This window comes from Trematomus bernacchii, unplaced genomic scaffold, assembly GCF_902827165.1.
Source record: "Trematomus bernacchii unplaced genomic scaffold, fTreBer1.1, whole genome shotgun sequence".
Taxonomy (NCBI): Eukaryota; Metazoa; Chordata; class Actinopteri; order Perciformes; family Nototheniidae; genus Trematomus; species Trematomus bernacchii.
The window spans coordinates 1,534,043-1,546,509 of record NW_022987614.1 but is presented as its reverse complement, the minus strand read 5'-3'; the positions used below and the strand labels follow the sequence as shown (position 1 = coordinate 1,546,509).

At 41.1% G+C, this 12,467-nt stretch overlaps 1 protein-coding gene across 1 annotated transcript in view; it reads left to right on the top strand.

Annotated features, from left to right (window-relative positions):
* The window catches only part of LOC117483744 (receptor-type tyrosine-protein phosphatase N2-like), a 202,235-nt gene that overhangs the window by 171,559 nt on the left and 18,209 nt on the right, over window positions 1–12,467 (top strand). The window contains exons 15-18 of the mRNA XM_034132094.1: window positions 499–572; window positions 6,522–6,599; window positions 9,489–9,608; window positions 10,254–10,420. Of these exons, the coding sequence (XP_033987985.1) occupies window positions 499–572; window positions 6,522–6,599; window positions 9,489–9,608; window positions 10,254–10,420 (439 nt within the window). The remainder of the gene's footprint in view (window positions 1–498; window positions 573–6,521; window positions 6,600–9,488; window positions 9,609–10,253; window positions 10,421–12,467) is intronic.

The following is a 12,467-nucleotide window of genomic DNA, read 5'->3' as shown; positions in this document are numbered from 1 at the left end:
GCGTGTCGGGGCAATGTTAGTAACTGTAGTGTGATTACTGAATTATAAAAGTAACGCGTTACACTACTCCGTTACCGACAAAAGTAATATTATTACACCCAACTCTGCTTATACTACATGTTGCCATACTTTGAATTTGGAGCTAGCAACATTGTAAGAACATTTGAAACAACGTTATTGTTTGTGAGGAAAATCATAATAAATCGCTCAATTATCCCAATAACAAAATGGCTGCCGTTCAGTGTGTCCAGCGTTACACACTCAACTTTTTGACCGTAATGAGAGCACAATCCAGGTTCATTTGGATGCACTTATGCACTCAAAATAGCAACTATAAGTACAGAAGTATATTGAGACTACAGTGGGAGTCCTTCATACTCAACATTTACGCCAATAAGAACTCATTGCTATGCATTTAACATGGCAACTGTACACTCCTTAGACTCCTTAGAGCGATTTGAAGACAACATTTCCTGATGTCCTCCGTTTGTGTTCCAGATGATCACTCCAGAATCCCCTTGAAGGTGGAGAACAGCCAAGGAAACTCTGATTACATCAACGCCAGCCCCATCGTAAGTACACAAGTACACACATCCTTTACTCAAGTAGAAGTACAGATACTCGTGTTTAAAAATACTCTGGTAAAAGTAGAAGTACTGACTAAACTTCTTTGAAATGTACTTAAGTAAAAAGTACCCATAACTAGCAGCTGTTTTAAAGAGTACCTGACCTCCCTTTATATTAATAGAACAATAATGTCATTGTTAGCTAATGAATGTTTCCATGCTGAACAACGGCAACATGACAACGTTTTCATTGGTCCCTCTTCTTTAGAGAAGACCAGGAAATGATGGATACACGGATCGTGTTCAAATCAATAGGCACGCAATGACTCTAAATAATAATGATCACGCCACCAAACACAAGAAGTAAGAAGTAGAAAGTACAGGTACTTGTGTTCAAAATGTAAGAAGTCAAAGTAAAAAGTCCTCAGAAAAATAAGTAGTGGAGTAAAGTACTGATACCAGAAAAATGCACTTCAGTACAGAAACAAAGTATTTGTACTCCACTACTTCCCACCTCTGCCTCCTCTGCATTTTCACTCCGTTCTTCACACCAACGCTACTCTATGCCAGGCTCCATCATCCCGCGGGAACAAAGGCAGCCTCCCGTCGTACAATATATACGTTTTGATGCTACGCTTGCTTAGCTCCAGCAGCAGTGTGTAGGTTCTGCTCCATGAATATTAATGATGGTTTCGCAGCAAACACAAGGCGTGGGGAAGGACATGCGCACGACTCTCTCTCTCCGCTCGCTAGATCTGCGGGGTGTTGGGGAAGTGATTGTTTTGACCTTGGGTTATGCTAATTTGTCGCTAGTTTGTGTTTACTGTTACGGTGTGTTACGCTCCACTCGCCGAGGCCTTTTCCTTGATTGCGGTGCAGATTTAAACAGCCTGTAGGAAGATGAAGATGAAGAGGAAGAAAGAGCCGTGTGAAATCAGTAAGGGAGTGTATCAATTTGGAAACCAGTGTCGGAGTAGTGTGTGTACGTTTCCCCCGAGGCACACACACTGGTATTCCATTAAAGGCAACAGAGAAACGCTATGCATTTCAAATCTGGGCATCGCACCAAGAAGTGTGTGTGTGTGTGTGTGTGTGTGTGTGTGGGGGGGGGGGGGGGGGGGTGTGTGTGGATGTGTGTGTGAGAGAAGCTGAGAAGGAATCAAAACTTCACAGGAACAATGGCACTAGCACAAAAAAACTGCTGGAACACATGTACCCACGCAAGCACAAGAAAGAAACACACACACTCACTCACACACACACACACACACACACACACACACACACGTGTATATCTCACACACTCTGAGGAGAACATGAAAAGACACTGAAATGTACACACTTACACACACAAGCATGTATACGCCTGTCACTCACACACACACACACTAACACACACACGATATAAAACCTTCAGTGCAGACACCCACTCAGACACGTTTAAGCACACTCTCAAATGTGAACACTGTGCATACATTCTCACCTCCCACACACACACACACACACACACACACACACACACACACACACACACACACACACACAAATATATATAATAGGATGAATGTATGTGAACATACGGTACACACTGAGGTTATTTAAGGAACAATTTCTACCACAATCCTCAAGCGAAGAAACGAGATGTTTGAGATTTGATGATAAAACATATTCAATGTCATGGTTGCCCGGCCAAATAACATTCTTTCATCGTAACTATAATATAAAACAATATTACTGTTAATAGTTACTGACATCCATTGAAACACTTCAAATTATCTACATTTCTCTAGATTTTAAAACATCATTCTGCAGAAGAGCTCTTAGAGTTTTCCTAAGAAGATGCAATTCTAGACCATAAAAAACGTAGGCTATGAGATTTCAAAATGTGAGTTATTATTCGCTGATATTTGTCACGTCTATAGTTTTAACTACAATTAAATTACTATTTGGCACCAGTTCCTAACAAATAGATAGTTATCTGTTATATGGCAGAATGGACATCAGTTATTCAAACCGTGTAAAATATCATATCATACCTTTGAAGGTTTCTGCCATGACCAGATTTGGTAAAAAATGTCATGATTTTACTACATTTTACCCGTGAATTGTATCAAACAACACACTGCCTTTTCTTTAAACGTACCTCATATAATAATAATAATAATTCCTTATAGCGCTTTTTCCATGACCCAAAGCGCTTTACAGATACACGTTACACATACATATCAGACATACATGTAATGGTCATGTACTGTGGACAATACCCACAGGAGCAAATGCAGGTGAAGTGTCTTGCCCAAGGACACAACGGCTTTACAGACGCAGCGGGTTTCGCCCCCTTGATCTGATCATCAATGCACAGCCCACTGCGCCACACCGCCCATCCTCACACCTCGAAGTCATCAAGGCGCTTTACAAGTACACATTAATATCATACATGTACTGTGGACAATACCCACAGGAGCAAATTTCGGGTGAAGTGTCTTGCCCAAGGACACAACGGCCTGACGCAGAGGCGGCAGACGCGGGTTTCGAACTGGAGTTCCCCAACGCCCCCTTGATCTGATGATCAAACGCACAGCCCTCTGCGCCACTCCGCCCCACATATGACTGATTTAAATTCCCTGTGAGGTGCCTGCCAAAATCCCAGTAACGTGAATAACTTACACAGAAGGATTCGTAGTGTATTAGTGAATTATAGTCAGAGAAATACCTCAAACACAGATGTAGAAAATGCAATCCAAGAACCACTTCACTACAGCTGGTGAGAAAAAGACCCTCACAAACTGGATGAACAGTTGTCATTTAATCCACCAGATGTTCCTGTGTGTGTTAGCTAAAGTAAGGCTAACACACATTAGCTAAAGTGCATCATTAAAGCGTTGCACAGCTTTCCTGGATGTTATACGCTCAGCTTCTCATTAGATATTTGTCTGGATGTCTCCTGCTGAGTTTTAATTGCGACCAGCAGCTGGAGGCAGAGCCAACAAGGGACGCTACAGAGATGATGGTTATTTTACGAGGCGAGGTCTTTAGCCTCATGTTTAAATCCCAACATGGTGGTTCAGAGTCATTTAGTTTGGTCTATACCTTCTCAACTAGGAATGGTTTGATCAGACAGGACTTTTAAGACCAAAACTCCTCCAACACGACAATTCACTAATATTTTATGAATGAAAATATGTCAAGATGTTAGGTTATGAAGACGACTACATTTTGAATTTGCCGTGACAAACAAGTCACTTTTAAAAGGTATTATTTACAAAGTTGTTTTCTTTATAACAACTCACCTCTGACTGGCCGAGAACTCACTGCTCCATAGTTTCTCTTTTGCTAACTGGACTTATAACTTATCAGGGTACATTTTACATCTGTATTTAATTGAATATGCAGAGATGATGGATATTAGTTTTAGATATTTAGTTAGGTCTATACCTTCTGAACTAGGAATGGTTAGATCAGACAGGACTTAATTCTCCTCCAACACGACATTTCACTATTAGTTTATGAATTAAAATAAGTTTAAATGTTTGTAGGTCAAGGAGGACTACTGCATTTTGAATTTGAAGATGATTAACTTAAGTGCCAAGGTTCTGAAACTTCATTAGAACTTGTCAAGACATTTGCTAAAATGGGGATTTACAATGCCTAAAAACACAACAAAAAACTCTGAATGTTTTTGGGAACTTTCAGAAAGACCTCATCTCCTCAAGAATGATCTCGCCTAAAACTCTAAAAACAGTTTCTAAGTCCCCTTTTAGTTGTATTTCAGACAATTTTGATGTAACTGCTGCTCAAACAACTAAAGTCCCGCTGTAATGGCAGTTTGTGGCACTAAAAGGAAAGTTAGTAGAATATGTGAACGTCACCCTCACCGAGGTGTCAGACTGTAGAGACAGATCTAACATTACACATTAAAGACAGGTTGCGATCGCACACACACACACACACACACACACACACACACACACACACACACACACACACACACACACACACACACACACACACACACACACACACACACACACATAAATGGACTTCTTCGTTCCTTCCGAATTTGAGGCAAATACTCAATAACGTATAATTGCTTTTGTCACAGCCTCGACTTTTGTCCCGTCTTTTAGGAGTGTGTGTGTGTGTGTGTGTGTGTGTGTGTGTGTGTGTGTGTGTGTGTGTGTGTGTGTGTGTGTGTGTGCGTGTGCATGTGCGTGTGCGTGTGCGCGTGCGTGTGCGTGCGTGCGTGCGTGTGAGGTGTACATCTGGAGGCATAGTATGATGAGGATACAGATAAGGATACAAAAAATAGTATTTACTATACAATTGAATATTGCTACTTGTTCATGTCTAAAATATTATTGCTCATATGCCGTACCGTTTTGGTTTAGTGAAATTGAACTCAAGTAAAGAAAGAGCCATCTAGAAAAAGACGACCAGATTCAATTTACTGTTCAGCGTTTATTTTTCCATTAAGCGAATCCATCTTTGAATGTTTTAATATGCACTCTCTGGTACATGTCACCACTTCTCCCTCTCAGCCACTTCATCTTAAGTGCATTAGTATTGTTTGGCATTCATAAAAGGAAACAGAGAAACCATTTAAAGGCAGTTTTGTGTGCAGAGAACGCCCCAGAAATCCTCCGTCTTCCCTCTGTAATTGCTTCCAGCTAAATCGGTCTTCCCAATTACTACATTTACCGTTAAAATTTGCATCGTAATAAGCAGGGCTGTCACTCACGTCTTCGCTCACTCACCTCACGTTGGTCTCCTGTCGTTTGTTCTCGACTCCTACGCCTTCCTTCTGCAATTAACGTTAAGGAAGAAGAAACTAGAAACTCTTACCTTCTTCATCACGAACCACCAAGTCATTTTGAAATGATAATGAGACAAGGGAGACATTTCTGTAGCTTAAAGGGACCCTATGCTCATTTCAGGTTCATATCAGTATGTAGTGTCTCTACTTTAAAGAGTCCTCTCCTGCTGATGTTCAGGTGTATATCAGTATGTAGTGTCTCTACTTTAAAGAGTCCTCTCCTGCTGATGTTCAGGTGTATATCAGTATGTAGTGTCTCTACTTTAAAGAGTCCTCTCCTGCTGATGTTCAGGTGTATATCAGTAGTGTCTCTACTTTAAAGAGTCCTCTCCTGCTGATGTTCAGGTGTATATCACTATGTAGTGTCTCTACTTTAAAGAGTCCTCTCCTGCTGATGTTCAGGTGTATATCAGTATGTAGTGTCTCTACTTTAAAGAGTCCTCTCCTGCTGATGTTCAGGTGTATATCAGTATGTAGTGTCTCTACTTTAAAGAGTCCTCTCCTGCTGATGTTCAGGTGTATATCAGTATGTAGTGTCTCTACTTTAAAGAGTCCTCTCCTGCTGATGTTCAGGTGTATATCAGTATGTAGTGTCTCTACTTTAAAGAGTCCTCTCCTGCTGATGTTCAGGTGTATATCAGTATGCAGTGTCTCTACTTTAAAGAGTCCTCTCCTGCTGATGTTCAGGTGTATATCAGTATGTAGTGTCTCTACTTTAAAGAGTCCTCTCCTGCTGATGTTCAGGTGTATATCAGTAGTGTCTCTACTTTAAAGAGTCCTCCCCTGCTGATGTTCAGACCTCTTTAAATGTTCACAGTTTAAATAGCCAGAGCAATACTTTAAAAAGTTCCCCTCCTTCTTCCTTGGCCTGAACTCCTGATGAACCTGCTTTAAAATGTAATGTTTTATTTAATGCTCTGTGTTAGAGCCACTGTTTGAATCTCACTTCCTGCACCGACTTCTTTATCTTTTGTCCTCTGCTGTTTTGTCAAGGACTCTCTGGAAAAGGATCCTTAATTCCATCGTAAATCCTGTGTTAAATATAATTAACACAGGTTTAATATTTGATATGGTATATGTATTTAATGTGTGAAAAAGATATTACAATCATATTTTCAAACATGTTCTTCCTCTCCCCTCAGATGGATCATGATCCGAGGAACCCGGCCTACATCGCCACTCAAGGCCCACTGCCCTCCACAGTGGCTGATTTCTGGCAGGTAAAAACACACACACACACACAGTCTCTCACACACACACACACACACACACACACACACACACACACACACACACACACACACACACACACACACACACACACACACACACACACACACACACACACACACACACACACACACACACACACATACACACACACACACAAACACAGTACAAAAAAAATCAATATGTTTCCTCTCTTAAACAAGAGCTAGAGGTTTTTTATTAGTGCAGCGATCCACATGGGAGAGCAGCTTGTTCTGTGGATGTCGTTATTAATCTCTGCCTCGCCCTCACACACACACACACACACACACACACACACACACACACACACACACACACACACACACACACACACTAGTCTACAGTAGTACACGGGGACAGGAAACCATTTCTCCACTGTCTCAAATGTTAGATTGGATTCGAATCTGAGACCAGGGGATCGATAAGTTATTGTGGCCAGCATAGTGTGTGTGTGTGTGTGTGTGTGTGTGTGTGTGTGTGTGTGTGTGTGTGTGTGTGTGTGTGTGTGTGTGTGTGTGTGTGTGTGTGTGTGTGTGTGTGTGTGTGTGTGTGTGTGTGTGTGTGTGTGTGTGTGTGTGTGTGTGTGTGTGTGTGTGTGCGTGCGTGCGTGCGTGCGTGCGTGTGTGTGTGTGTATATATGTGTGTGTGTGCAATGGAAAGGTCCCCTCGTCAAACAAGTCCTTGCTGCATGTCACAGTCCTGCTAGTTACCATCTTGGCAGAAAACAGAGAATTCTCAGGCTCTCTGTGTTTCATAATGTGTCCGAGTACTGAAGGGCCGTGTCGGGCATTAACTAAGTATATTAACTCAAGTACTGTTCTTAAGTACAATTTGGAGGTTTATTCCACAACTCCACTTCCTGTTGGAAGCAACTACTATGCTCTTTTCTCCTCTCCATTTATTTTACTGCCTTAGTTACTTTCTAGGTTCATATTAACCTTTAAATGGTCATTGGAAAGGCGATGTCCATGTGCAATATGGGTGTAATAAGAGTGTAGTTACGGTCTAATACGGTCTAATATGGGTCGAATAACATGAGTCTTATATGGTTGTAAGAGCGGTGTAACACGGGTGTAACACGGGTGTAATAGGGGTGTATTCATGTGTGTGTTATGTAGAAAATAGCAATACTTGTAACAGTATTTCTACACTGTGGTATTAATACTTTAGTAATACATCTGAATACTTCTTCCTCCTCTCCTGAACATATTCTGCAATGTCCAGTTTCCACAACAAGCGCACTTTAAATCTTTCTAAAGAGCACTGTGTGCACTTTTCCTCGCTGATAAATAACCGTCTAAATTAAATTTGCATTTCCACAAACTGCGAGGATTAAAAGAGGGGAACTTGTCGCCCCAGCAGTCTGTCAGCCGAGGAGAATTAACACCATTCCTCAAAAAAAGAAAAATGCACCGTCACACCTTCAGATCCTTGAGGGAAGCAGTGTGTGTGTCGAGGAGCAGTAATTCAAAACCAGACGCAATTAATGTGTCTTAAAGTCTCCGCTGAACCAAACCATCTTGATTATCTCAGGCGATGATAGCAGAGCCGCATTGTTTTATGACTTCCATTAACTGTTACCTCTGATCAGAGTCGAATGGATCTCCAGAGAAAACATATACGAGTGTGTGCCGAGTCTCACTTTGTGGAAGGAAGACCTCGAGAGAAATTACTCTGCGTGCCGAATGCTTGACCTGCTCGTAGTTTCTCAACAAAGTTTGAAACGCTGTAAACACGTCTCGATGTGTTTGATTTCATTTGCACCCCATCTCCAAAACAATCACATCTTAATGCCAAACTTTAAACTGATTTAGACCGATATCTATAATATGTGGGGGAGTGCGGACACATGTCAGGCTTCCTGTTAGCAAAGTGTTGACAGCTTTAAATTCAATCTTATTCCAAATTAAACTTCAGTCAAATTTCAAGAACCTGGACGCGGGAAAAAGCTTCTTAACAAACTTTTTAAAGAACATAAGGTCACTTAACCTGTTAAGCCCCGAGCCTGTTTTTCAGGTTTCAGGCTCGAAAATGACATGCCCAAAACAAATGACTACAACTTCACTTCTAAAAGGGTTATATGAATAATTTCTTTTATCAAAGCAAGGTTACATCTGTGAGTTGGATGTAGAAGTGTCAGAATCAATATAGATGTTTCTCAGTCAGAGTAAATTCAGATGGAACATAGTAAAAAAAGGTAAATTCTTACCTCCGCCTAAAGAAAAAACATTACTTATAGTGAAAACCACCCTTGAATGATGGGATGGTAGACTAAAAGCTTTAGGAATCCAAACTATAACATATAATAAGTACCCTGTATCAAGATTGAGGCAAAAGAAGTTAAATTTGACCTTTTTAGAGAGGTTTAGCAAAAAAAAGTTCCAGGCGGAATAAGCTTTCGGCACATTTGGGTACATCTGGTTCCATCAGTGCCATTTGACCTTTTTAAGGTACCAGACTATAAAAATTATGTATTACATTGAATTATCACCATAGGTATTCATTCCATCCAAAGAAAAAAAAAAAAATCAATAAAAAATAAAAAAGAATTTTTAAAAAGACCCGCCGACGGGGGCTTTGGGGCTTAACAGGTTAAGATCTAAAGAGAAGATCTGGAGTCCTCCTCAAGAAACGTTATGTATTTTCTGAAGTGTATTTAGTGTGTAGGTTACTCTGTATTTTATAGCGTGAACTAAATAAGAGGACAAGTGTTGACCTTAATAAAGTCAAAGAGTTCAGACTGTTGTCTAAACCTCTAAATACCTGACAGGTTTGAAACGAAAGAGAGCTTCAGTTCCAGATGTTGCTCCTGTCTTGTTGCATTTAAGGCATTTCCTAAGTGTGTGTTTTCTCTGCAGATGGTTTGGGAGAACGGCTGTGTTGTTATTGTGATGTTGACTCCTCTGGTGGAGAGCGGGCTGAAGCAGTGCTACCACTACTGGCCCGACGAGGGGTCCAACCTGTACCACATCTACGAGGTGAGACAATCCTTTCAGTACAAACATGACTTAATGATGTACGTAAATGTTTCTGAAGCCCAGAGCCCAACATATATGATTTTTTCAATCCTGAACCGTTATCCTCTTTTAATAAAGTGATGTCCCAAGACAGCAATTTATCAATCTTGGTTCTTGATGAAAAGATGTGTTTTTATTACGACATATTCAACAGATAACACTTTGTAGGATTAAAGAGTGTTTCAGTGAGGACCAAAGTTTAAAAACCAATGGGATTGTCCATTTGCTTTTGGAATATTAACAGGTTTTATGTGATAGAAAAAACGGGAAAATCTCGTAAACTTGTGTTAACCGCCAACCTTTCGAAATCTAACCACTAACGTTCAAAAAACCATTGATAATAGCCAAAGAAAACTGCAGTACAAGTTTATTTTGAGAAAGATACTGTAGTTTTTGTTCCCAAAACAACAAATTGCTCTTCCTGCTCTGGGAATGACTGCTGTTATCAAAATATTTGTTCAAAAAACAACATACTTTAAAAGTCTAGAACGAGGGAACCCAGAAACGCATGAATGCTGACTCATTTCCCGGTCTAGGACTCATTCCTGCACCACTTTTGCATTTTCTTTACATTCACGCGTATTGTCCATCCGTGTGTCCTCGCAGGTGAACCTGGTGTCCGAACACATCTGGTGCGACGACTTCCTGGTTCGTAGCTTCTACCTGAAGAACATGCAGACCAACGAGACCCGGACCGTGACTCAGTTCCACTTCCTCACCTGGCTCAACCAGAACGTTCCAGAGACCAGCCGCACGCTGCTGGACTTCCGCAGGTAGGGAACACCTGAAGAAAGGGAGAAGATACACGTTACCAGAGAGGGCAAAAGTACATCCTTATCTCAAGTAGAAGCACAGATACTCGTGTTTAAAAATACTCTGGTGAAAGTAGAAGTACTGACTAAACTTCTTCTTAAAAGTAAAGAGGGCTTTGAAATGTACTTAAAGTGGACCTATCATGCTATATTTGAATAATATAGTGTAGGACCATACCTATATAAGGCATATTTATACTTTTTTTTTTTCAAAATACCAAACAGATCATGCATTTTAGCCATGCCTCATTTCGCTCAATTTGAAAAATGTTAGCTCTGTGTTTGTAAGGGCAGATAAGGGCAGAACAGCACCACCTACAGGCCTGGCATATGTACTACAGCGTCTCCAGCGCTTTCGAACGGCAATGTCCGTGGCTGTCTCCTCCTGATTGGTGGAGTTGGCCCAATAGCCGTAGCGCCACCGTCCTGACGTCAGGACAGTGTTCAAATCTGGATCAGTTTTTATCAGATCCGTTGCAGCCCCTTTTTTAGAGATTTGGGTATGGAGGAAAATAGAGAGGGTTGTGTTTTCTGACACTTGGTGAGTTCCCTGGAACACCGGGGACACATATTCATGTATGAAAGACGTACAAAAGTGCATTTTGCATGATAGGTCCCCTTTAAGTAAAAAGTACCCATAACAAGCAGCTGTTTTAAAGAGTACCTGAGCTCCCTTTATATTAATAGAACAATAATGTCATTGTTAGCTAATGAATGTTTCCATGCTGAACAACGGCAACATGACAACGTTTTCATTGGTCCATCTTCTTTAGAGAAGACCAGGAAATGATGGATACACGGATCGTGTTCAAATCAATAGGCACGCAAGGACTCTAAATAATCATTTACATTAAGTACTATAACCCGGTTTTTATGTGGAAAGCATTGAGGTTGTAGAAGACCTTAAAGAAAGTATTTTTCAAAGACACCTTTGGAGAACAACAACATACTTTGATAACAGCATTCACTCCCAGCTCAAAGCAACTCTTACTGCAGATTGTTTTGGCTTTCATTGAACAAAACAAGCCTTTGATTGTAAAGAAATCAATTTAGACACAAGACATATGAGTGATAAAAGCCGGAAATGTGCTTTTCTAACCAAATTGAACAAAGGTTTAGCACGATTTCTAAGTCCTGCCGATCTATATCTGCATCTCATAAGTTTCTCTGAGGGTTCTCCAAAGCAATTATTGAAAGTGTAAACATTGTTAGAAGAACAAAGCACAGTAGAGTTGGCACAAGACCTTTAAAATCCAACCCAGAAGTCCTTAAATGTTTCAATCTCTGACTGATGATTGTGGACACGTTTTTTTGTGACATTTCTCTGCCTTCAACAGAAATAAAGTGAAGGAGGTTAACTTCAGGGTCTTAGAATTATAATTACAGCCCGTCCACACAGCGGCGTGCGTTGAAGCTTGTCTGAAACTCGACCAACAACCAATCACATGAATCTCCCGCCCCTGACACACAAGCAGCGGTTTGATTGGCTAGAGCTTGTACTGGCATATGATTCGATTGGCTGACGCTTCTGCCGAGGCTTCAAAAGTTGAACATTGCTCAACTTTTGCAGCGAGCCACGCCAGCAAAGCTCCGCTTCGCTTCCCACAATGCAGTTCGGCGAAAAGTGACGTCACCCCATTCAAAGTGAATGGTGAAGCTTTCAACGCACGCCGCTGTGTGGACGGGCCGTTAGCAGACTAGAAACTTTGCATTTCAACCCAGAAGTCCTTGAATGCACCACCAGTCAGGAAATACTGCCTTTTCTCACAGGGGTCAACGAGGGAAGATATTTCTCACTTTCATCACCGTGGATATGCTACAATAACAAACCCCTCTTCTTTTCTTACTCCCTGTTTTCATGGTTTGAGGATGTCGGCTGATCTTGTTTGAGTTTTTCAGTTTTGTTCACTCACATCTGAGCCGAAGCATCGCTTACGAATCCTCTCTCTCCTCATCCCCCTCCTAACTAGCGGTTGCCAGTGTCATTTTTGTGATGTTGCAGCTAGTA